Source organism: Colius striatus, chromosome 1, assembly GCF_028858725.1.
Source record: "Colius striatus isolate bColStr4 chromosome 1, bColStr4.1.hap1, whole genome shotgun sequence".
Lineage (NCBI taxonomy): Eukaryota > Metazoa > Chordata > Aves > Coliiformes > Coliidae > Colius > Colius striatus.
In genome coordinates, this window is record NC_084759.1 from 77,322,686 (window position 1) to 77,350,541 (window position 27,856).

Here is a 27,856-nt window from a genome sequence, read left to right on the forward strand (position 1 = left end):
TTCCTCCAGTCCTCAGGCACCTCACCAGTCCTCAATGAGCATTCAAAAATGATGGAGAGTGGCTTAGCAATAACATTAGCCAATTCCCTCAGCGCTTGTGGGTACATCACTTCAGGTCCCATAAATTTATGGATGTCCAGCTTGCCCAACAGATGTCAAAGCTCATCCTTGTCCATCAAGGGAAAGCCTTCCATTCTTCAGGCTGTTCTACTATCCTCCAGGAACTGGGTTTCCCCAGGGCTGGCCTTGGCATTGAAGACTGAGGCAAAGAAGGCATTCAGTAGTTTTGACTTCTCTGTATTCTCTGTCACCAGGACACCCTCTTTGTTCAGCAGTGGGTTCACATTCTATGAATACAATAACACTGAATGAGACAGAATTTTCAGATATTGACTTCTAAAAGTATCGCCAAGTAAATGAAACCAGTGTGCTGCTGAGGTTACGGGCTTTTCAGAGGCAATTTTACAAAGTCTGCCTTTGAAAAAAACAATCACCGCTGCTTTTTCATTTTATACTTGGTAGCTTGATAATGTCAGATCTGAATTTGTAGTGTTACTGCAGACCTTGCATTTTGCCCTGCAAGTAAAATTGTGGAAAAGGTGGCAAATGCTCAGGTAGCAGTCACTATTATTTAGGCTTGTTGGGTAACTTCTGTTATTCTGCTCTGTTCTGCTTAGGATTATTTCAAGATACTAGCTATCAGAGATGATTCACAAGCTTTATCTAAGAAAAATTGGCCTATATCAAGCAGTTATATAAACCTGAAATAGTCATTCAAAACTCCACTCATCAAAAAAATAGAGAGCAGCATTTTAGGGTACAGTTCGTTTGACTATAGTATAGATGTCTACCCTCCACTTAGGTGCATTTTGTCCTAAAAATTCTTATTTCATGTCATTAATTTTAAAAGACACATGTACAACATTTTAAGCTAGGTGAGACAAAACCTTATATAAAAAAATCAGGGTCTATATTGTCCTACATGTTCCCAGTAGTGACTATGAAGTGTAGACTTGGCAGTTAAGGAAGCTGGAGATACAATATTGATTGTTGAGTTCCTACCAAAGCAGATGATGTAAGCCTTTCAGTTGAGCGAGCATAGAAGTTTTCATGCTATACTGTGATCTGGAAAAAAGCCCATAGCTGTTAACACTGTTTTTGAGGTTGGTGGAAGAACCTCCTAAGCACTGGTTGTGCCTATAATGTCACAAAGTATTCAGTTTTGCTGGCCCCAGCTCCTACGGGCATGTCACTCAGCATTTTTTTTACACCTGAAAATTAGATGTGAAAGGCTCCTTGTACAGTGCAAAGGAGAAATAAGAACCTAGGATGAGACACCTACCAAGTGGAGAGCTTCCTGTGGAGATAGGTGAGAAATCGCTAAGAAGCTCCAATAAAAAAGCATCTCATTGATATGTGAGACATTGCAGGAAGAAACTACATCTAGTGGGCAAGTGTCTATAGCACTCACTTGGAATGTACATATCATGTCCTTTCTGCACTCCTTCACTGAGGAAATTGCTCAAGCACCATGAAATGCTCTTTGATACGGCTTCAAAGTCCCTGCGTTTGTTTGGGACATGGAAAATTACTTCAGATTCCAGTGATTAAGATTGGCATCTAGGAAGGGGGAGACTGTTCCTCATCCCCAAGCCTATGCACTTTTAAAGTATTTTCATACAAGACAGAACAGCTTCAGAATGGCTGGTTGAGAGAGGTCCACTTCAGATCAGTTCATAGTCTGCTAGATGAGACCATTTGCTAGTTGAAGGAAGATGTAGGTTCAAGTCAGCTAGTGCAGACAAGAGACCCTAAAATCCACTGAAACTTTTTGTTGTACATGCTTTAGATACCAAAGTTCTGGTCTAAACACTGGGTACTCATTTTAGGACTTCTTTGAAATTGTGTACCAGGTGAGGCCCTCCTAGGCTTGGTATAATAGATCCATGTCATTTTCCATGCATAGGGGTGGTTATAAAACAGTCTGGCTTGCAAAAAATTGCATCAGTTCTAAGGCTTTTAGCAGCATAATTCTGCACATACTGGAGATACATAGATAAAATTACATACAGTGATTTGAAAACAAAGGGTTCGGCTTTCACTCATTGCAGGACGTTTCAATTTATTTATTTATTTCTACAGTGTTACTGGAAGCAATTGCTTTCTATTTTCTCATGTAAAGCTGTGCCATGGTATGGCAATGGCTAAACAATAAAACAAGCTACGTACCTGCCAAGTATATTGTGATCCTCTGACTCCAGGCCAGCAGTCTGGAGTTAAAATAATCCAGCTGGCTCAGCTATTGTGTGGACGCCAATTATGGCATCACTGTATAACTGGCAGGAAGGCTAACTCAGGACTTCCATTATTATTTTGCCCTCCCTACTTTAAGCCATCTAGGACAGGATTTGCACAGTCAGAAATGCTGATTCTTGCAGCTTCAGCTCCCAGCGTTGTGCTTTCTCTGGCAGTACAGTTCAACTGTTTAAGCACGTCTAATACATCTCCTAAGGACATTTGTAAAGGAAAACAGGCTGCCCCTTCAAGGAAGGTACCAAACAATCTAAATTCAGCTGCATTTTACACAAATTGCAGTGACTTGATTCCTACTGCACCTCAGCCCATGGCACAGAATGTCTGGGACATTGTTGAGTTTTCACTAGATTTCACAGCTGCTCAATAAAGATATAACTTGTAATTTTTTTTTTTATGTGTGGGAGAAATGCATACCTGCTATGTATCAAACTGAAAGGCATAGATTCACAGCGTCACCTTGGCCTGCTAAATTCTCCTCTTCCATCTCAGCCTATGCATGTTATACTGTGGACATGGGAGTTTGGAGCTTCACTATAGCCTTAGCTACTGAAATGTATGTTCCCGTGATGTAGCCTGAATAACAGTACTTGGATCCTCTAATTTGTCCTACTCAGTATTCAGGATCTGCAGAATGGAGCTCTGTATCCTTTCTGCCATGCTTTAAATGAGAGTTCCTCTGTTCATATTGCTTGCTGGAGCACATAGTGCAGTATATTCCATTTTGCGGTAAAAAAACGTTAAATGTCCTACAGACCTTGAAAAGTGATACTATTCAAGCACATAGTAAATAGGAGCAAAATGCTTCCTTTTATAATGAAATGGTAGCCACAACCATAAGAGCAAAGTAATTTTGAGTAGTGTGTGCAAAGGGTAGAGGTGGGGTTTTCCAAGGTGGAGGTTTGGTCTCCTAGATTGTTAGATGCATAGCACATCCTTTTCTGTTCTTTTTTCAGACCACTATATGCTTTGACTGCATTGAAATGTTTGGCCTGCAGGGTATTATTCAGATGTTAAAGGCCTTTGATTATAATCTTTTCAATGTTTAAGTATGATCCATTTTCCTTATCTTGATTCAGTTGTATGGTGGTACAATTTGATGTGACTTTGGGTATCTGAGACTTATCCAAAGGAGAAGGTTAGCATGATATTGGAGATTTGTGCTTGACTGGATTAGCAAATGGAAGCTAGGTACCTAATGTGGCAGTATGCGATGCTCTGAATTAGACAACTGAGCAAAGCTCCATATGTTTCTATTTAGACAGTGGATCTAAGCTTGTTTTTACAGACATGAAGATGAAGAAGCACTATTTTGATGTTATTCATCTTATTCTCAGAAGATCTCTAAACCAATTCAGATGGATCACATCCTAGGAATGCCTGTTCTTCATCCGATAATGTATTTGTATCAAAATAGTTTGGGCAACTAGATCACATAAACATTGTAGACCCTAAAAGTCAGATAATTTTAATTCCACTCTGCATGTCATACTTGACAGACAGAAGAGACAACCTGCTGTTGCCTAATCCTAAGATATCTGCTTAAAAACTGCAAGATGACAAAGACAAGCAGAGACCAAATGCAGCTATGAAGGACAACGTGCCTTTGATATGCATAGTGTGTAGCTCATTAGTTGACTACTGTTTGCCCCAGTATGGGTAATATAATAAAAATCTTTTGACATTGCAGTGCTATAATATACGTAATTTTATTGTGGAACTGCCAATTGAAACCAAATATGCTTTTACTAGAAGAGAGGCATCTTGTATTTGGATATTTGTAGTAGATAATATCTATGAAGATTTGCTTTTCTGTTAGAGTTGTTGGACAACTAGGAATGAATATTTAATCGGTAAAGTCTCATCAACCCCTAGGACACAGTATCCTGAGTTTACTTTGAGGTTATGGATACCAAAAATAGCTAATTAATCAATATGGTAATTGGTACCTAAAATATGAAAATGGTGATAAATATAAACTTTCTAGAGTTGTTTTTAACAGATATTGTGTCACATCCTGTATTCATATTCTTTCTGATAAGGTGCAATTGTGACTATAAGAGCACTTGTATTTTGCTATAATAATCCTGATTCTTTTCCTAGAATTCTTTTTCCTAGAATTTTCTAGAATTTTCCTAGAATTCTTTTTCCACAGAATCACAGAATAACAAAATGGTAGGGGCAGGAAGGGACCTCTAAAGATCATCCAGTTCAATCCCTCTGCTTAAGCAGGCTCACATAGATAAGATCACACAGGAACACTTCCAGGAGGGTTTTGAAAACGTCCAAGAAGGAGACTCTACACCCTCCCTGGGCAGCCTGTGCAAGGGCTCCCTCATCCTTCCCAGAAATGGGTTTTTCCTTAAGTGGAATTTTTTGAGTTCCAGCTTTTTCCCTTATTCTTGTCACTGGACACTACAGAAAAAAGTGTTGCCCCATCCCCTTGGCATCCACCTTTCAAATATTTGTAAGCATTAATAAGTATTGTAAGTGATGGTGAGTTTTAATGAGTGTTAATACTTGTAAGTATTCTGGTTAATATCTTCTAATTTAGGTATTGTTTGTGAACACATCTGTCTATTTATAGTTGAGTTATTTATTTGTTATAAGCCAATAAACTAACAAATAAAAATGCAAACCAAGAAAAAACACACCTCATTGAACAACTGGCACTCATGCTGTGCAGAAAAGTGTTTACTTTTTTACATCAATATCTTCAACTTATGAAGAAGTTTGAAATATTACATGCTGTGTCCTATTTCTTTCTAGGTCTCCTATGTAAAAGCTATTGATATCTGGATGGCCGTGTGCCTTCTCTTTGTCTTTGCTGCGCTACTGGAATATGCAGCAGTCAACTTTGTTTCACGGCAGCACAAGGAGTTTCTGAGGCTTCGGAGAAGGCAAAGAAGGCAAAACAAGGTACAGTGGCTTCTTTACTGGGGGTGATTGAGTCAACTCTCATAGCAGGCTGATGTGCAATTGATTTCTCACCTCAGCCTTCTTGCCCTTGCAGGAGAGTCTCTTTCTAAAGTTTTCTTTTTCAGTGATTTACTTCTTGATAAAGAGCTGATAACTGGCCACTGGCTTTATTTACAGTTTATTAAGTTATCAATAAATGTCAATACATTGGTCACTAATTCTAATAATTTTATTATCCTCTTGCAATTGCTGAGGCAGATCTGCCTTTAGAAATGTTGTGCTACTATGTGGCACCCACCAGTGGACAAGGAACCATTGGAAGCAATGACATAAACAGAGGACTGATATTTTTGCTTTAGCATTCAGATGTGCTGATATCAGCATACACCAGAGTGCCATCTTTTCTAGTTCTACCCTAACTAGTCATAGTAAAATGAGAGATTCCTTAGGGTAGCCCATTGCAGAGTAACCAGCAGTTCTGCTCTCACTTTTAGATCATCAGCAACTGATATCTTTCCCAGCTGAAACCAAGGAAAAAAGCTTTAAAAAAGAGAAGAATTAATACCATTTCCTCTCTAGAGTCTATTATTTCACAGTATGTCACTGATACAAACTCTATATTTTTAACCAAAGGCCTATTTGTGAGTATAATTATCACATAATTTTATACCAGTGACTGAAATCTAGAAGAGAGGCTTGTTTTTATTTTTAGCCTAAATGTCAGTCTAGAAATATTTTCACAATGTCTGTCCATCTTTCCTGATTTTTTCCTTTGTAAATGAAAAGACAAGAATAGACATGAAAATGAATTTTTGTCCCATTACAATCATTCCCACAACTATAAAGGCCTCATTCTTCCTCTGTCTGTGTCACCAGTTTGCAGTATCGGTAGAAACTCTTAGGTTTATGCTGTACATATGCATTTGCTAGGTGAAATAAATATTTGCCTGAGCTCTGCAAATGCTTCAAACCACAAATAATGGTTTCCTTTCCAAGGGGATGACAACAATGGCACGGGGCATTTGTGTTTTGACAAGTTTGTCTAATAAATGTTCTGTAGCTAATGTAATATTTGATGAATGCTCTGGGAAGCAATCCAGTGCTGTTCTCTGGTTCAATATTATTGTCAAGTGAATTGAGACTCTTTTTAAGATTAGATTACAGGAGAGAGCAGAAATACTTGCCTGTCTGCAGGTATACATGACAGATGCATGGTGACTGGAAGCCTTTGTTTCCAACTGCAGCATGGCAGCAGTAGAAGCTGCCACTGGGGGTCTGTAATTTCAGTTTTGGACACAATGTCTTCTTTAGAGATGAGCAAGTAGACAAGAAGTCACCATCGGTAAGTAACAGTATCCAGTGGCATCACCCAAAGGTAGTGAGGTTTTGGTCCAATGCAAGTGATCATTCAACTGCTGTGGGAATGATTATTCTGGTGACTATTAAAGAAAAAAAAAAAAAGATATTTAAAACCAAATTACCAGAAGACTTGTGCTTATCCTAAGCCACTTGGTACATGGATTTTTTACAAAATGGGTAATGTCTTAATTAAATAGAAGGAAATGTTCTGCTGCAGTAAGAGGCACCTATTGATTTGCACAGACTTGCTTTCACTTTTCCTATTAATCTGTTTGCATGAATTTCAAAGTAGGGAAATAACGTTACTAAGGCCGTGTCTTTAGGAGATGTTTTCTGCGTCTCTCTACTTGAGTCTGTCTCTTGCTATTTTCTCGGTTTATTTTGCCTTGAAAGCAATTCACGTTGTTTTGCATGACCGTCTTCTCTAACTGAGCCATTCTTCTCTTTGCGTGTTGTGTATGTGTGTCGTTGTGTTACCGCTGTGCTATTCTCATTCTTGCTGCTGCTATCTATGCTGACACTCTGGGGACAGGCACAGACTATGACTGTTGGGAATGAAAGCGTCGAGTCCGTGCGGCGCATGAATGGCTTGCGGAACAAAGAGTCACCAGCTTACAGGACAGTGAATCAGATCGGCAATTCAAGTTTGAGGGTAAAACTGTAGCGAGAAAGAGAAAACAAGAGAGAGTTTAGTATGGGTAATGATGTCATAAATCAGCAAAATGGATGATTTGGATGACATCTTTAGTAATCTCTTGTATTCTCTTTGCTAAATGTCCCCACAAAATACACAGCACTGTCCCCAGCATGAACAGCAGTTTCATGTTGTACATTCTTGTGGTCCATCCTTGTGCTTGCTTTTTTCCATGGTTGGCTCGTGCCATCCTCATTCCAAACCTCCCAAGGAAAGTGCATGTATATTTAGTAGTCTGGTCCTGTATGAATATAGGGTGAATGTGGCGGGGACAGGAGTTTAGGAAATCCCTGATAAAGTAAATCCCACATTGTGTCATCGTTCAGATGAGCATATTCCAATAACATTCAGTATGCATAATTTTTATTGGTATGGCATTTATTCCTGAACCATCAACCTGCAGTGTTCCTCCTTGTGATGTTCTGAGCCCTGCTTAGTGGAGTATGAATAGCTATGGATGAAAAAAAATGTATTTATTTCGTTGGTTTCTTTTCATTTGCTTGGAGAAGAGCCATGGGGCTGAAATCTTTTGCACAGTGTAACTTGTAGTAGATCACAAACGACAGATGAGAACTGATAGATCCAGATTATGGGTGAGTTGTGGAGGTAATAAAATCAGTGATGGAGAGAGAAATGAGCTTTAGTATACAGCTCACTGCTTGGTAGTGGTGGGTGAGAAATGAAATACATCCATTTAAATTAAATGGGACTAGGATTTAAATCTTTCAGGGCCTAATTTCCCAGAATAAAAACATTGCTGAGTAGCTTTTGAACTTTAATGGGCCCCTGACTTTGATCAAGCTCTGTAAAGTTGTATGATTATAAGATGCAGATGATTTCAGTGGATTTGTACACTGTAAAGGGAATTAGGAGCTTTCAAAATCAAAGCAAAAACCCTAGTTCATGCTACACAGCAAAATAAGGATAGAAGGTTTGCAGTGCAATAAATTGTTCACTTTCAGAGCTATGATGTCAAGCAGTAGAAGATTTCTTCTTCTACTTCTTAATTTCTGGATACTTTCCATTGTAGAAAGTATAATTTTGTCTTTCTATTTGTGTTGTATTGTAATTGTATTTACTCATATAAAAAATCCAACATAAAAAGAAAAAAATCAGGGTATCTCTAGAAGATATGACCAATATTACTATACTGTCACTGAAAACCTGATGCCATTCAGCTATAAAACCAGTCCAAGCAAGTACTCAGTGTTGCATGTCATATCAATCGCAAAGTGCTAGCAGTCTAGCTAAGGTTTGTGTAAGGCCCAATTATCCTCTCTCTAAGGAAAACTTGGAGAAATCTCTCCTCTGCTTTTGAATATTGTATGTTTCACGTACGGTCAGGGCAGTACATAGACAATCCGTGTTGATGCAGTACTTTTGCTGCAGAGCCCTAGAAGCTGGAGCTGCACTGGCATTGATTTCTTCTGGAGAACTCCCACCATGGAAGTGATGTGAACAGAGGTGGACAGAGGAGAAATACCATGACACAGGTTTCTGGAACAGTGCTACCATAGCTGCAGCTTAGTCCTTTTCTGATCAATAGAAGGAGGTTTATGTGCAGAGGAGAACATAGTAACATAGCCTGTGATGCCACAAGAAGCCTCACAAGCAGGGAGTTTGACTTGCTCCCCGGACCAAGGATTTACAATGAATGAAAACCTAAAAGTCATAGTCAAGAGGAGGAAGTCTAAAAGAGGGGTGATTGAATAATTATACTGTGCTATTCAGTGCTAATTGGAGCAGATAAAAAATAGGCACCAGCAACTAGATCTGCACAACACAAAAAAATCGTATTGTCAGTTTCGTAAGCCTGTATCTCTGTCATTGCTTTTGTTGCTGCTTCTGCTGGGTCTTATTCCTCTTAGTGCTGCAATCCTCAAAGCACTGTATAATAGCCCAAGACACCTAAGAAACCACCTGTTCTCTTAAGAGAAAAATCAGATTGGTTAATGTTTCTCTAGGAAAGTTTGGGTTCTATCATTGCTGGTCCAGAAATTGTATTTACAGATGAACTATTGACCTGTCATTGCATTAGAAAAGATTGCACTGCCAGGACCTGTTCCTATCTCCCATACAGAATAAATTCCTATATCCTCAGGTAATCAATGCTTCAACCTGTCTGCCTTCTCCATGCAGTTTCTGTTGGAGGAAGCTTTCAATTCTTGTCCTAAAGATTTGTGTAGTCTTCCTGCTCAGAGTGAAATACATCCATCAGTAGCAATACTTCACTGCTGAGAGAAACAGCTGCCTATTAACTGTGTATCATGGTATTAATTTTTGCATAGAGAGAATACAGCCCACAGAATCCATGAGTCTGATGGTACTGAGAATGTAGTATAGTTAAATGATATTAAAATCTAAATTTGTATAGTGTCAGACCATGTGAAAGAAAATAACTTTTTTAATATATGACTTGTAATAATCAAACAAGATCTGCTTATTTTTCAAAATGACGGATCTACAGGGAAGCAGAACTGTTTACACAGGTTCAATCATTCCTTTTTGAAAACAGTAATTATTATGTTATATGATCAGCAGTCAAAATGACTCACAGTACGCTAGTATTCATACCATCATCCCAGAGATGACTTTCTAAATTACAAGCATGATGGTTACCGCTGTGACCAAGAATAGGGGTTAAATTTGGAACCGTAAGCGTTAAAAGCAATACTTTATAGCTTGAAGGAAAAACTGTGCAGCTGGAGGCTGTGACGGACTTTAATCCCATGTGCAGGGAACACAGAGCAATACAAACAACAATGCCGCAGCCAAAGAGGTTCACATGCATGCAGATTAGCAAAGCAATGCACAAACGGTGTTTCCAAATGAAAAAAAGAGCTGGGCCTGAGACCAAGTGGTTACAGCAGCAGCGCATAACTCCACTAAGCAAAGATGGCAGCACATGATTGAGTGTGTTAGAGAACTGATGGTCTCTGGATGGAGATGCTGGTTGTGAGATAGGTACTCTACATGCCCGAAAAAAGTCACTCTGACTGTCAAGAAAATACAGTATTTACATCTTTAAAAAAGGAGAAGCACCACTCACTGATTTTCAAAGGCCATATCTGCCATTTTAATCATACTGAAATCCCTCCATCAGAATCCCCAAACAAGTTTCTAACATTTTCTACAGTTGCCTGTTGAAAAAAATCAGTACCTTCAGACCGACTTTGCCTTTAAAAGGCTTGATACTCCTGTCTCCACTGGAAATTTCTGCCTCCTGGCACCCGTGTGTGCCACACTTGGGATGACGTGCACGCCCCGTGTTATGTAAGGTGCCGCATCATGTGAATTATGGAAGTGCTCAAGGAAAGCCCTTTTTGCTGAGCTATTTTTGGTGCTCACAGAGCAAGCTCAAGCACATGGGTTTCATTGTGAAAAACAGGAATCTGAGTCTGAATGGCTTTCTCTCTCACACACACATCTTAATTACTTAACGGATTAAAGAGCACGTAGCTTCTGCTGTAAACACCCTCAAGATATTGTGGTTACTTTTTTTTTCTTTTTGTCCAGGGCAATTGCATTAGCACTTTAATGTAACTGTGCAGACAAAAAAAAAAAAACCCAGTACAAGCTAAATACATCAAAATGATCATTTAGCTTGAAGTTACAGTCTACAGAGAACCAGTTAAATAAGACACAATACATTTCAACATGTTGCCATGTCACCTTGTGACTTCGTCTGAATGTCCTTGTCTGCCTTTTTAATGTAAGCATGCATAGGCTAGGAAGGGCCTTAGTTAATGACAGTTGAAGTATCTTCATTGTTTATTAAATGGACTTACTACAGTGAGTTTAAACATTTAAACACAGGCATAAACACATCTCAAACTAGAAAAACATCTTGATATAAAACCTTATCTAGCTCTAGGCACAAGTGTAAAGAAACAAGAGTCCCCAAAGAAAGAGAAATCAGTAAGAAAAGAAGCAGTTCAACCAGGGCAGTGGTGCCAAACAATGGATTAAAAAAAAAAAATCTATTAAGAGCAGTTTGTACAGGCTGACAGACAAAGCTTACTGGAAATGTAGATTTTCTAGTGAAAAGCGAACAAAAAAAACCCAGCAATGGAAGAAAGAATTCAGATTTTATAAGGGCCTGTTTACCTGTGTCATGAAAAGTGAAATGGAAGCTTTTCCATCCCTTATTAGAGGAAGGAAGTTAAAAAAAATCAAAACAAATATCTGTGTTTCATGTGTTTTACAGCATCAGACACTATAAAATGATGGATTATATGGGGTAGATTTTTCATCCCAAACCAAATCAGGAGAACAAATTACAATTTTAGAGATCAAAAAAAACCCCCTAAACCACAGAAAAAAATGAGGACAGGGGAAAAAATGCCCAGTCTAGAGGTAGTGGGAATCAGAGAAGTGGAGAACAGTCAGTGGGTTGGTAAGGCTGCAGAGTGATGAATCTTTGTATCTGCTGAAATGATCAGAGCAGTGCAATGTTTCAGGAGTACTCTACAAGAGCATAGGAAAGATAATCAAACTGTAGGGACCAGAGTACTAAGTAGGACATGTTATAGTATAATGACTCATGTTGGACAGCTTGCAAATACTTTAGCAAATTACTCTTTAACATTAAATATTATATGAACAGGGTATAAGCATTGTAAGTGGCTGCAGAACAGTAATATTACAATATATCAGATCTGGGATGATGAAGTGACTGTATGTTTCACTACCTGGGACAGGTAGAAGTGGAGCTGTACTTGATAAACTTTATAACCTGCTAAATTGATAACTTGATAAAAGGGGTTTTTTGTTTACTCCATAGTGTTACTTTACCTGGTGTAAATATCAACTCTGAACTGATAAGCCTTGGGGACTGACGTTTCCACTTCACTCAAGTGAATTTGTCCTGGTAGTTACTTGTGAACAGCAGGAAACATGCCAGAAATGAACTCTTCAGTTTCCCTGATCATGAAAGATACTCTCCAGCTGGGTGCAAATGTCTCATTTTTTATTATACCTAGGGGAGAGTGCAAACTGAATATAGGGCAGAGGAAACTAGAAAGAGACAGGAAACTGTTCTTATTTTTGATGCTTTAAAGCTTTTAAACTTTTAAAGAAGCAGCAGCCACAGGCACAAACTTCTGTTTTCCAGATTATTTTAGAAAATCATGATTCTTTCATTGGATATGTTTTGGTCTGCCTTATTTCATAGAAAAGAAAAGATAGTGAAAAAATTGTCTGATAATTGGCTGATATGTGTTTCATAACCAAAAACGAGAAAAGGAGACTAAACTGTCCCTACCCAAGACTCTAGAAAGAGTGTGAAAAGCCATTGTGGTCCCAAGATTTAGGCTTAGACTGCACAAGGCGTCAAGTGAACAACTTTGCCTCACAGCTGGCTAGCTAGTTCTTTCCTTGTGGGTAGCTCATCTGTACTCCTTCTCTGCCCAGCATCAGGAAACAATAAGGCCCTGGTCTCAGCGTTTCTCACTGCCAGTGATGGTCACGTCCTCTTTCCATCAGAGGGGTGAAGACACCCAGGAGGAGAACAGTTTCTGATCTTATATTTCCAAGACACTTAATATTAGTTCTGAGTTCTGTCTCAAGCCTCATTTTCAACAGGAGAGTATCTCAGCATGAATAAACATAAATTAGTATTTCTGTAAGAGAATGAAAGGGTCTGGCAGTTAGAGACAAGCATAATGCCAGCTGAGAATACCAGCACTACTGTATCCGTGTATTTCTACCCTAACTGGCAACTGTGCTCTCCCTGTGCATCTCCAGAGCACAGTACACCAGTTGTATCAAATTACGTGGTAAATTGGTGAGATGGGCAAGTATTCAGTAGGATCCATGAAATGCATATTTACATCTGACCCAATTAATCCCATTCTCCACAGGGGATAGATGCTGTTATTTGAATGTAATTAATTGTGAAGCACTCTGTAATGATGTTGTCCAAATGACATTGTGCAAAACCAAATTGTATTAACCTGACTGTTGAAACCTCATGCTGTCTCAAGGTCTGAAAAACTTCATGAGTTCCAGTAAAATCCAGTTTTTGTAATACTTTTAAAAATGCTGTTGATGCCATTTGTTTCTTTTTTTTGTTTCTTTTTTCTTTTTTTTTTTTTCCAGAGGGACAACACCACTGTTTAGTCATTCCTGTTCAAGTTAGCAGCCATTGCTTATGGCAAACTGATCAGTCAGAGCCTGAGTCTGACACATTTAGTTTGATGTAATGATCAGACATGTTTATTTCACTCGATCTACTGCTAGAGCAAGATGTTACTCATTGTAAATATGAATATCCATTCAGTATCTCTCTTATCGACTGATTTTCTTTCCTTTTTTTTTTTAATAACACTAATCCTTCTTGCACAAAAGAAGCAATTGGCCAACTGGGAGTAGATGGAAGAAGAGGAGAATAGCAATAGTTACACTGGAAATAATAAACACCTTGAAACTCCACATATTGGGAGGGCTTGTTGATGAGTCTTCCAAGAATCCTCACAAAGACTCATTTCAAGTTTGGAGCATCTGAAAACTCCTTTCCAAGCCCAACCACTAGTTACTAAAATTTTAACCACCTTTACTCTCTGTGACTGAACTCTCCCCATGGCATCTCAGAGCCGGCACTGCCCTGGCTTTTTCCACACAGCACTTCTTTACTACAGCAGGATCAACGTTAAGAACTTACTATCAGAAAACTCAGATTTCCAGTAGCTGATTGAATATATCTGTCATGTTGAGCATGCCAGAATGTTTTTAGCTCCTGGAGAAATAGATAGTAAAGGTCAGAAAGGGCTGTCGTAGTTGCCAAAACACGTGAAGTGATAAAAGTCCAGAATCCTACTTGTGAGTTTCTCCATGGACCCTGCCTCTGAGCAATGGCATGGCTTTTCAAATAATATAATTTCTAATTTGTGTATGCAATTCCTCATACAGATACTACGTGTGCATTTGTACACACATATTTAATAATCTATTTGCACTGGTTTAAGTTATTTTAGTAAGATATCAAGGTTTTAATTTCTCTTTGTCTCATGACAAGACTCCTAGGGGACATGACACCTTTGTTTTCATGCCTCACCTACTCTCTTCAAATGGTTCTCCATGTAGTTTTCTGAGATAACTCTTTCTGCTAGTCATGTGGAAGTGCTCTGCCTGTGACTGACTCATTCACTTTTCTGCTAAACCTGCCCAAGTCTGCTGGTACTAGAGACTTGCCTTCAGGTGCTCTATAAACTTAATCTGTCAAAAGAATAACTACTAACAGAGATCACAAAGCCTGTCCATCAGAGATTATCTGAGTTGCACAACTGTGAGGTCTTGCGTGCCATTCTAGTAAAGCAAACTGTGTGTTTCCTCTTCAGGATGTAAAAATCTCGCAGGTGTCTGCACATAGCAGCCCTGATACTCTCTAGCACAAACTCTCTGAGAAATGAATCTATCTGTTGTTTGTTAACTTATGTTAACTTTCTCTTTCACTTTCATAGAGGGCTTACTTTTCTAATATGGTTTGTTTCTATTGTCAAATTGACATGAAAGAGATGTACAACAGATGTTTATGCAAAAACCAAAGGAGTTTATCACACTCACGGTCTTTAGGTTTTGCAAAGCACAATGTAGAGCCAGGTGCTGTGTCTCCTTATTTGCCCCATCTGCAGAATTTTCATCTTGTAGGCTTTTTTCTGTGCTGAGTATGGCACTCAAGGGAAATGATACCAAGTCTAATCAAGTCTGATGTCACTACAGGCTGGTGAGATAAGGAGACCCTGCACTCTTTCAGAGCCCTTTGTATTTTCTATCTGGAAGATGTACAAAGTCCTAATACTCTTTTTTCATCGTAACATACTTAGTCAGATGAAACGAGATGTATTTATCTGATCCAGCATGTTGCATGTGCAACGTGGGTACTTATACTGCATAAGTACTCTGTCATAACTTTGGAAGGTTGATGACCCTGCCACTGTCACAGGATGCAAAATTTAAAAATTTTGCATGCAAAATTCCAAAATTCCATGCAAAATTTAAGGGGACATTCATAGGTTTGCAGATACTTACACAAATGAGTGGATATTCAAGTCTTCTGAAAATCACTCTGTGCTCTTGCTCAGTAATTTCCCAGCTTTACCAACAGCCTGTATAGGTATTTCCTATAACCTTCCACTGGCTCTTGTGGAAGATAATTACCTTTCTTGCAAGTTTGGCAAGTTTTTGACACATCCTATACAGAGAAGCAGTGTCAAATTATGCAGCTACTCAATTGCAGTTTTCTCAGACCATGTCAATCTTCCATTAGATAGGTCCCTTCTTGGGTACTTGTGCATGTATATGTGTGTGTGTGTGTGTGTCTAAGATGAAAAAGTAGAGGAGACATAACATATTTTAGATATTATTCTCCCTACATTAGCTGTTTCCCACATAGGTCACTGCATTTCTTGTGTTTTTGTCTACCTAGTAATTGCCAGTTTCCCCCAGGATCTCACATGCTGGCATGTCCTGCCATGCCCAGGCTTCAGCTTTTCAGAATGTATTAATTCTAATTCTCTCTCTGAGCCTCTTACTTTTGGGTATCATGCTTCTCACTCCAGGTAGCCTCACCAATATTTCTAGTAATGATTTCCCTAGCAAAACAAAAGAGGATTAGTTGTTTCTTGATTTAGCTGCTACCTTCAAAATTATTGTGCTCTATAGCTTTATCTAATTACTTTTCAACCTTTTCCTATCAAGTCTGAGCTTAGTTGCTCTTCCTACCCAGTTTGCAAATCTGTTTTTCAGTCTAGTCAATGTGTTCTTCATGTAGCATTTGTTTTCAGATTAACCCTTCTGCCTAGCAATAGTGGCATTGCTTGTCAAAGACCCTATAAAACTGGTTTCCTATCAGAAATAACATGTGTGTTATAGATTTTTTAAAATATACTTGGAAACAATTGATTTAGTAATGACTAGAAAAGGTATTTAGATTCTTGTTTTTAGGTTTCCATCTTAGGCAAAATGAACTTGTTACCAGCTAAATAGGATGCATTCCAGTCAGAAGGCAAAGCGACTTGATAGGAACATTTCTTCTAGTCATTATCTGCATTTAAAAGTTAAATAGCCAGTAAAGCTTTGACATTCATGGGGCAACTACTCAGCAACCAGCTGCATCTCTGCTGTGGGAAGCTCCATCTAGAGATGGTAAACCCCAAGAAATGCTGCCCTGTGTTAGAGTAAGGCTTTACCTAGCATTGGAGGCTGTCTGTGACAGCAGTATGTCCTTGATGCATCCTCATGGGCTCCCGGACTTTGCAGCTCAAGGACTTTCTGAGACAGAGGTGGTGTTTTTGTGATGAATAGCCTTTACTATTTATGGATAGAGTAGTCAATTCAGTGTGATGATTCATGAATTATTGAAACACTTCTCTTAAACTTGCTATGAGTTGTTCATATTAGCTCCTCAGCACTCGTGGTACAAGGAGTACGTACGGCCACAGAGCCACAAGGAGTGTGTATGTCAGGAGTGAAAGGGGTGTTAGAAATTAAGAAAGATCTTGTGCAAGGTTAGATAAGAAATAAAAATAACCAAAGCTGTGTATTAGATGAATGTAAACAGGATGATTAATGGTTTTGCAAATTGTAATGCATATTTGCAGTGTTCAGTCAGTGCTTATCATGAACAAAGTCATACTGAATTCATTGACTGTGCCTGCAAGGAGAGTAGGGTTGAAAGAAAGGAGGAGAGCTAGTTACACTAGTTTTCTTTCCTAATCTGAGCTATTTCTGTTTGTGCAATTACATGAACGAGAGCAGGAACGAATTTAACATATTTAAGGGCTTAGCATAAGCCAACTCCATCCTGCCATTTCAGATTTCTCAGATGGTGACTGGGGGGTGCTACTGATGGTCCTTGGCCTGTAAAAGCAAGGAAGCAAAAATAATGGAGGAAACCAGATTATTTGCTTCCAAAATTTAAACCAATGTGCAATAAAGCATGAAACACTAAGTCAATGCTGCTGTTCCAAATCTTCATCTTTACATTGACCTCTGATCTTACATAAAAGCAATTGATTAGCTAGCTGATGCAGTTCTTTCTTAAAATGTTTCTGGGCACTGCCGTTTTGTTCCTTATGTTAAAGTTGTCCTAGATTTGTCTGTCATGAACTCTGGTGGAGTCAGTTGTATTTTTTCTACTGGGTTGATCTTTTCTTATCCTGCCTTTACCAGTGCTGGGTGTTTGTATAGGAGAAGCATGAACTGTAATTTTTTGTAGGGACCAAGCAGGAATGTGAAGAAGGAGTAATAAAAAGTCCAAGCAGGCACAGAAAATGATATCTTGCTCTAGCTGAAAATGCTATTTTTTTTTTTCAAGTTTACCCAAGATATGTTTTTCCCCAAATACACAACAGCTCTTTTAAGATGCTCTAGTGCTGTTTGCTCCTGTTCTTCTACTACTTCTAGATACTGGAGCTTCCTGTTTGTGCTGTCTGTCTCTTATTTGCTCTTTGATCTTTGTTCATTTTCCCTTGTGGCTTATATTGTGTTATTTTTTCATAAAAACAATCTATTTGAATTTTGCTTTTGATGCATGAAGACTAATGATTTTGTCATTCTTCTTTGTTCTGATAATGTTTTTCCCTTTATTCGGTGAGTTATCTTCTGGGTATTTGCATAGCTGGGATTGAATATCAGAGATATTATTACAACAGATTTTTTAAAAATCAGACACTGTGTTTGAACTTAACAGCTATTATTTCCTGAATATTTTTCAAACCCCATGTGAGGCTAATAGATGGTTTTACTGTATGTTGCATCCCAGCGTTCTGAATCTCGCTATTTTCTGTCACTGCTATATGTTTCTTGCTGCCCAACCTGACTTTCATGAGTCTGTCAAATATTTACCTCCTTCAGACATGAAACAAGAACCTAGTTCTCCTACAGTGAGGTCTTATTCATCTGAGGTTAGAGAGAATGGTATTTTAGGGAGTGTAACACACCTTGCATCTTGCATGAACCTTAGCCCGAGGCAGATGCCTGCACTCTGAAAGCATGGTATCCCAGGGCTACAGGGGTACCTGAAGGGTAATCAGCATACCATAATGGAATGTGAATTTTGACCTTTCTTTTCCCATAAGTCCTCCCCTCTTGCCTTCCATGTCATAGTGAATACATCTTAGGAATTGGTACCAAATTCATATGAATCTGGTGATCTTTTCTGCTGTCAACTTTTGAAGCCTCGAAGCAAAGAGGCTCAGACATTAGCCTCTTTGCGTGTTTAAAGCATTACAACATAGAGAAAGCTGGTTGGTGTGGATTTCTGCTCTTCAGATTACACACACAGAATTGTAGGGTGGCAGAGAACAAGACCAGAAGAGCCCTTGAGAGCCAATTGGCAGAGTTGGCACCAGGCAGTACGCTGGAAGAATTACAGTTGCTGAAAATATTGATCAGTGCTGTTAAACAGTTTCTTCTGTAATGTGCCCAATATATCAGGAGTGAGTTTAAGAGAGATTTGTGAGGGATTGTTCCTCAGGGAGGCTGTGAGCTGAATTATATCTCTTTGTGGATGTGCTGACCCACAGCTGAGTATTTCTGATTTACACTCTGTAATTCTCCTTGACATGCAAGCACTCCTGGAACAAAGGTCAGTGAAAAGAATCTCTGAACAATTATTTACCATTCTGGACAGGAATGGCGATAGACTCTTTCTATCCTAAGGCTCTTTGGTTCCCCTTCGTTCTGCAGCAGCACAGGTTACAGCTGCAGATATGCTATTGAAATACAGCTACACAAGTTTGTATTTTGTAACTCATGCCAATCTCCTGCTGAGCTGTCTGCTTTTTGAGTCTGTGCTCTCATCCTTTCTTAGGTCTGAGAACAGCCCTTCACCCTAGAGCCCCTTTAGAGGTGACTCCTAATTTTAACTGCTGTCTGGACTGAGAAAATAACTTCTCAACACATAAACGAGGAGCCAGGATTAATGCAATACTTATTTTGACAGCGATATAAAACCCATAAACATACAATGCAGTCTAAAAACAACCTGCCTGAGCAATTAGCTCAGTAATCAGATATTTAAAACACGGTGGCAGAAGAGCAGAGCTACAGATTAAGATGCAAGATTATTTTCTTTATTTAATAGAGAAGCATGCAGAATTTTAATTACAATTAGGATATTTCACATTTGCTGCAAATAGTCTTGTGGGTTGCTAATGTGACAAGTGGGGGTTGACAAGGAAGGACCACACAAGGCAAGACATGAAAACTGTCAGATAGGAAAAAAGTGACTATTTCATTTTGGGCCATGCAAGAGAAAATATATCTGAAATGAATATGTGGCAAGTGGGGGTTATTGGATTTCTGTGTGAGGAGTTGGCAAGTGAGACAAACAGTAGCCATATATTATCTGTGATGGCAAAAAGATCACATCATTTATAACCTTTGAAGCAACAGGAAAACTGAACGCAACATCATCTTATAATGATCTAAGAGTGAACTGACTTTTCTTTTTTTTTTGTCCCTAGTTATATATAGCTGTTAGAGATGGCCCTGCTGAGCAGAAAATGGAGCATATGATCAAGGGCAGTCCAGTGAGTCAATTTACTGACTAATACTGTAGATTATCATGTCAAATATATAGCAACAGCAGTATGAACAATAATGAAGCCTAGTTTATTTCTTTCCTGTAAATTGAAATGATGATGTGATTGGAATTGTCACACCTTGAATATATGAGCCACATTCTCTTAATCACCCAAACCAAATTGCCTTATTCTTTATATTGACATATATTTTAGAAGCCTTTCCAAGACTGACAAGCTGAAATCATCTATTTAAAAGTGTAAAATATGTTTAAAAAATCCTCTAGATAGTTTTCCCCTCAGGTGGTAGTTCAATAGTCTTGCACTTTGAAATACTTGCTCCTCTGAGACCCAAAGCAGGGGTAACTCAGCCTTTTATCCTGTGGAGAGAAATCATTCAGTGCAATACTATGCAGAGACAATGCAAATAAGCTCCAGGATCATCAGTAAACCATACTGCCACAGAGCCAACTTGTCAAGAAACTCATAGAAACCCCAGATGGCCATCAAGTGGAGTCTGGCTTCAGAGTGTCAATGTCCAAGAGTGAGGAGGGGAATATTGAAAATATTGTCCATGAGTCTTCTTCCATTACTTTTGTTTTCTTTACAAATTACAGGGAGAGCATACCTGTGTGTTTTGTAGGTTTGTTTATGGCCTTGATCAGTAAGGTAGTGTTTTCTGTAACATCAAACTGAACTCCACATGAAGAGAAGGTACAGTGAGCAATATAGTAAAATTCTCAATACAGGACGGATTCAGTTTTGTTTAGTTGTAGAATACCAGGGTTCTTGTGTCATCCTGATGTCAAAGCTCCAACTGAAGGAGAGAGGTATGGAATGAGGCTTGGGAGAGAGTTGGAGTTGTTCAGTCTGGAGAAAAGAGGGCTCTAGGGAGACCTTATTGCTTTATATTGACATCTCAATACTTAAAAGACACTTACAAGAAAGGTGGAGACGAAGTTTTTAGTAGGGTGGGTTGTGAGAGAACAAGGGGTAGTGGTCTTAAACTAAAGGAAAGTAGATTCAGATTAGATAGAAAGAAGAAAGTTTTCACAATGGGAGTGGTGAAACACTGAAATAGTTTGCCCAGAGAGGTGGCAGATGCCTCACCCCAGAAATGTTCAAGGTCTCTGAGAAACCTGATCTAGTTGAAGGTGTCCCTGCTAATAGCAGGGCAGTTGGATTAGATGAGCTTTAAAGGTCCCTTTTAACCCAAACAAGTTTATGATTCTGTGATTCTACAATTCTATGAAAGTCTGATCATGCTAAAAATATGTCAAAATTCTGGCCAGATCTGAGTGATCAAAAACTTAGGGAAATAACATTTGAATTGTAAGCCACCAACATTACTTCAGGGATAAAAAGACTACATAATCAATGTTATTCATTTCTAAACTTCTTTCACTGAGATTAATTGGAGAGACATTTACTAAGTTTGCTATGGATAAGCAACAAAGCCCAAATATTGCTTATCTGTTAAGTACAATTTCCTCAAGGTAATGTGTAAACTAATATAGAAATTAGCATAGTGTTATAAATTTAGCACATATAAGGAAAAGCAGATGGTACTCCTGTGATTGGACATGTCACTGGAGTATTCCAGACAATGCCAAATCTTTAGTCTATTACTATTTGCATATACTACCATATTACTCAGTTTTGGGTAGACTAGAACAACACGTACTATGAATAAACAATTCTTTTTGCTGAGCTTTAATCTTAGAATAAAAGTAAAATGCCACTTACTGTTTTTGCTGGATCCATTGTGTTCATTTTCCAAAGCCTCCAAATGACTCATGTTACACATTCTCAGTGATCAGAACAAAGACATGGGCAAGCACACTTGGCAATCTTCATCTTTCCATGCCAACAATGAGGCATGCTGTATATCATGAACAGTAGTACAAATGAATAGTGGTACTGGAAACTCTTTGAACAATTAGGAGCTCTGTGGATATCTAAAAGGGAAAGGTTTTCATTTAAAAAAACCACAAACTATTTCCTGTTTATTATTAAAAGGTAGGATAATATCTCTCAGCTCAGAGGTGGTCTTGGCAATGTGGAGCTCTACTTTTATGATTAGTCTTTTAATTGGAAACCATATTAGTGGTTTTAAGACCTCATTCATGTTTCCAGCTAAAAGGACAAACAAACAATGTTAATACCCATTCATTGTAAATGCACAGTATGTATGTGTGTGTGTGTGTGTGTGTGTGTGTGTGTTATGTCCTAGTGTGCAGTATTTAGGCCTCCCCTAAATCCATCGTGTTGTCTGATCCTGGTAAAGTGCTCCTGCCTTGTACTCATGAGACAGGCGAATGTCCAGTGAAGGAAAAATCTGTGCTGCCAGGTCTCCCTTTGTCTCAGGAGACTCCTGCACTTCATTCTCTGGCTTATTGGCATATTTTCTGAACATGAGCCTTCCCCAGGTGTTATCCTTTCAAAAAGGCAGGACCTCAAGGTCAGGTGGTATTAGGCTCCCAAAATGAGTCCTGACTTCTTCAGTATATCTAAGGACAGGATTCTCCAGAGCTCCAGCACTGCAAACACCAAATTGGAATTACTCCAGGTCACATCAAAGATGAAACATAAAACATGCATATTTTAGGAAGGCTGCTAGCATAGCAACCTTTTGTTTTGGTGTTATTCTTGTGCTTTCTCCTCTAAATAAATAAACCAGACATTTCTTCACCCGTTTTCCATTATATTCTTGAACAAAATATCTGAGATCCTCTCCCAAGAATATCTCTTCCACTGCTATGACCATGCTTCCATGTTTCATCTGCCCATACCTTTCAGTACTGACTTATATACTATTAAATCTATTGTTCCAGGTTATCCTTTAATCAGTTTTACCAAGTAATGAAAGTCCTTTGCCAGGCAATCTGTTGCTTGGCTACTGGCCTGGGCAGATGGTCCTCCTGGAGAGGTGCCAGCACCACACCAAAAAGTCAGTTTATAGGCAAAGACAATTGGGAAGGTTTAATGACCCTTGCCCATGCGTTCTATAACTCTGCTCCTCAGAACCACATTCCCATCTGAAGGGGAAAAGATAGCAAAGGTTACCATTTTAAGAAGTTATTAAAAATGGAGTTTACAGTTTGATAAATCTTCTGTAGATAGCTCCTAACCTTAAGCTGAAGTAGAAAAATCATTACCTGGTGAATGTCACACTAACAAATGCCTTTAGGGAATACAAGAGGCATTAAAAATCCTAAATTAAGTAGATGCCTATATGTATGAGTGTGTGCACATATGTGCACATATATACATGTGTGGATGCATACAGACTGTGTTAGCATATATATTTATGCATGTGTAATACAATAAAAGCAAAATTGTCAAACTCATTTAAAATTTCAGTTCTCTTGTACGTATATTTCCAGCAACCTTGTAGGATTTGCAGATTTATTACTTGCCAGATGAGACAAAAAACCCACCCAACTATTCCCTGTAAAGATTGCACTACGAAGTTGCTATAGCACTGAGTGCCATGGATTTTTACCTCATGATGAATGTTTACTTTGCTGTGCATAAATAATGCCAGAGTTTTATAGAGCAATCCTCACAGAATTGAATCAAAATGAAAATACAGAAGCCTATTTGTGTAGTAAATTCAAACAGTCAAGATGCTTCCAAGATGCAACAATTTAATTTTAGAAACAACTTTGAAGTGCAGATAGCTAGCAAATACTGTGTTTAACCCAATCACACTTTGGAGCTTTGTAAAAACAGCTAGAGAAATCCAGATTGAGATCTTGACTAACAAGAAGAACTAAATTATATGCAAAGCCAGAAAGGATATTTTTTGTAATAGGAGAAAAGAAAAGAAAACTGACCTCAAAATATTCTTTATTTTATGTCTGGTATTAAGAACAGATAACTGGAAAAAGAAGGCATTTATCAGTTGGCTTGTCTCCTCAGGGGAAAAAAACCCAACAAAACAACTCACAAAACTTATAAAATTTGCATGTGAACACTTTAAGAGTATTCAGATAGTCCTGATTATTTTTAGCATCATAATTTAAATTATTAATATAATTTGCAATATTTAATTCGTTTTGTGCAGTATTTGTGTAAATTAAATGTATGAATATCTGAGAAAGCTCCGGTAATCTCCATCTGTGTTTGCTAGGGTTTGTTCAGGATGTTTGTTGTAACAAATGGCTCCAAGCAAAGAATCCACCAACAGAGAGGAAAAAAGCCTCTTCCCTTTCTGTTTCCCTTCCTTCCCCTTCCCCTTCGCAGGAATGAACAGGAGAAAGTGCTCAGCAAGGGGTATGGATGCCAAAAGTCCCAGTGCTTCATCCCCAGTCCTGGCCCAGGCAGGGGGGATGGTGTCCACTGTCCCTGGTCTGCTGTGGAGTGGGCTGCAGTTCAGCCTCAAAAACTGGGAGAGCTGAGGGAATCGAAACCTGACCCTGAAAAAATCCCCAGCAATACATTTTTCTAGAGGGCAATCTGCATGGATCAAATCACAAGTGCCCTTTCTCATACACACTGTTTTCTTTTTTGTTTCTTTTTCTTAAAGTGTTGACTGTTTGACAAATGAGGTACTCTGAGATGTAACGGTCAGGGCACAGGCATCCTCTGACAAAGTCATCTAAGATGTTTGCGGCTGATGTCAAAGTCATCTAAGATGTTTGCACTTTTTCTAAAGGTGCAATAAAATCATCTTCCCCAAAATATTTAAATCTGCTTAAAGAAAAGCACAAGAAAACTTGACACGAAAAATCCTGAGGAGGCAGGCACTCAGATATCCCCATTCATGACTGGGGGCTGTGAAATCGAGTGCCTCATGTACTATGGTGGCAGTTTTCCCAAGCTGGTCATATAGATGAGGACATCATGCACCCTTGTCCTGGATCAGGACTTGATGTGTGCTGTTGGCCCTGTAGCAGGTCTCAAGGAAAGAAAGAGCTGAAGTCTGAGGCTAGGGCTTGAATACTGCAATAGGAGGCACATGAGAGAGTCTGCATGTGTCTTGTCTCACATCTCCCGGGGCAGAAGTTTTGAAGAAAGCAAGAGAATGCGGGAAAGGTGATTTTTAGGTATGTTTCCCTCAGGGCTTTAGGTTTCTGACATTCATTGTTTTAGCAAATATCATCTTGCTTTACATTATTTTGCTTTGATATGACCATTAAATGCTATTCCACCTTCTAGCTGAAACAGTAACATATTTAAACGTTAGCTTTGCAGTTTGCTCAGCCTTGTATGCAGCCAGCATGAGCAGAAGTTAGTTGCCCTGTATCAAACAGATTTCTGGTCAGACCAGATTATCCTTCAGATCTAGGTCATTAACATGTATTTGTCAGACTTAGACTAATGTGCTGTTCCCACTGATCAACTGGCCAACCTCTGCTTTCATCAGACAGAGGAGTTATCCAAGAGCAATCAAGTCTTCAGACTTCACTCTCCTGAGAGGTTTTAATATCCAGGCAAACCGTGTCTATAAGACACTCACGAATCATTGTGTCTACGTATTTTAAGGTATTACTTTCATTTAAAACAAAGGGAAACCAAGACACTGCGTCAGGAATAGATCTGCTGTTATTAAGTATCTATAACTCTATCATAACATCATGATGTCTTGCAAAACAGGAGTTCATCTGGTTCTCTCTCCCTCCTTCTCTCACAAAATTAAAATATTAATTATATTATATATAAACCATGAAGTTGAATAAGAAATTTACATTAACTGCATTTGCAAAACTAAAAGAAACTTACTAAAGGAAAAGGAAAATCTTTTTTTTCCTAACAAACCAATCTCCCTTACTGACTGTATCATCTTTATTATTAAAGTAATCCTTGAAAAATTTAGATTCCACTTAAAAATATTTCAAGTCAAGCAAATATTTTTGCTCCTCAACATGTTTAAATTATGTTATCCTTTCAGTTGGATAATGTTCAATTCCTACTCGAAGAGGGCAAAGCCACATTAACTACCATTTCATTATTGTATTAGCAACAGTTCACTTGCTGTTCTTACAGAATGAGTAAGTAAATCACTCATGCTTCAGAGATTCTTCTGCTGTTTATTGGAGATAGCAGATATTATTAAACACAGCTTTCTACGACAATCCTAAATTTATCCATTGTAAATCCTTACCCAAGACAACAGCAATCATTTTCTCTTCCATTAATTAAAATTTCAGTGCTATTTATAATACAAGGTCAGTTGAACTTAGATTTTATAAGACATAGGTTTCCAAATGACAGAAAAAGCAGACCCCAGTGAGCAGGAAAATTGGTGTTAAGAGGGGGAGAAAAGGGACAAAGGCTGCGGTTACACACAGGTTGGTGGGTCCTGATGGAGCAGCATCAGGCAGTAGCATCAGCCAGAGACTGCTCATGTTTTTTTTATTTTAAAATGTTGGTGAATATTTAGGAAAAGCAATACTTTGGCCAAATTCTGAGAAGTGTTTGATCTATACTTTGAGCAGGATCGAGGTGAGAAAGTAGCACTTTTACACCACCTTCTGCTCCTGTGAAGCCTGGATTAAGGTGCAGTGAGAATGACATCTGATGATGAGCTGAGGTTCAGAGCTCTTCAGAATGGAACAAACCAGAAAAGTTGTTAGTGACCTCTTTATTAACAAATGTCATCAGAGCTTGCTTCATCTTCTCTCTTACCCTCATCTAAGAAACTGTGGAACACATAGGTTCCCTATATGAGTCATCTCTTTCTGTATCAGCAGGATTTAGCCTCAAAGCAGAACTATGTGAAAGTACTAAAAATTAAGGGAAATGCAGGATATTTCAACATTGACACTAGATCCTGGCAAATCAAGAGGTGGCAGACCTGAATTCCCATAGAATATGCTATATTTGGTGAGAAGGAATGGCCTCTGTTCCAGGATCCCTTCTCCAGCAATGGTCAGGAGTGGATATTGGAAAAAATTGTTTTTAAAAGCTCTAAGATAAACCTAGATGGACTTCTTTGTCTGCTGAAAATAAGCAACCAAATTTTGCATGAACTAGGTTGCACTTTCAATAGCTGCATGTGGACCTATGAATCTGTGCCATTGTGTTGTTTCGTCATCCAAAATGTTCTCACACAGTGATTTACACACATAAATGAAAGAAAGTTTCCTTGTAAAAAATAAATTCTCTCATTCTCCTTCCTGACGTTATCAGATTTTACCTTATTTCTTTCATTGAAAAAACAAAACAAAACAACAAAAAAACCTCCCTAAACCATAACCTCAATTTTCCTTCCATTTATTAATTTCCACTGTGATTTTATGATCTCTGTGACATTCTCCCCCAAACTCAGCTTTTCTAATATGGAGATACTTTGTTTCTCCTCATACGGAAATACTATTTTCTTATTCTTGCTGCTCCTCTTTGTATTTTATTCAGCTGTGCTATGTCTTTACTGAGTTTGAGTGCCCTGAAATGCTCTGGATAAGGTGGTAGAATGGTATTTTCTTTTCATTTGTCTGTTGCTTGATTGCTGCTTAGCAGAAGACTAATGTCAGAATCATCTACATGGTAAGTTCCCAAACCCCCACCCAGGAGAGAGGCAATTTTGAGCCCCTTACTGTCTGTGTGTAGTTAAGATTATCTTTTGCAATGTGCTGTACCTTGCATTTATCATCCTTGTATTTAATTTAATGCCATTTTGTTACTTAGTCACTCATCATTTACAAATCCTTCTGGAAAGCCTGGCTTAGATTTTGTCCTCCTTCAATAGTCTGTTTCACCCATGTGTCTTGCCTTGGGAACCTTTACCTCAGTCCATTTCTAAATCTCTTACTTGTTTCTGGATCTTGAACAGATTCTTGGGGTTTCCTTTCAGCAAATCTCTCCCTTTTGAAATCGATCTTTTACTCCTAAACTCCATTGCTGTTTTTGAAACAGTTAATTGATGAAAGGACCTTCCCTCTCCTCTCCTACCAACTTAGCTTTGTAAGAGCCTTCTATGGGGAATCAAAGAGGATTTGAAAGTCCAAACATGCTTCTCAGCTGAACTACCTTCATCCACATACTGAAAGACTCCTGAGAACTGAAACTATGCGAGAACAACTGTCTCTGCAAACCAGAC

General features: G+C 38.6%; 1 protein-coding gene across 2 annotated transcripts in view; it reads left to right on the forward strand.

The window, feature by feature from the left end:
- Window positions 1–27,856, forward strand: part of GLRA2 (glycine receptor alpha 2) — a 128,372-nt gene that overhangs the window by 95,243 nt on the left and 5,273 nt on the right. For both annotated transcript variants that reach the window (XM_010209301.2, XM_010209374.2), the window contains exon 8: window positions 5,083–5,232. In XM_010209301.2, coding sequence (XP_010207603.1) covers window positions 5,083–5,232 — 150 coding nt within the window. The remainder of the gene's footprint in view (window positions 1–5,082; window positions 5,233–27,856) is intronic.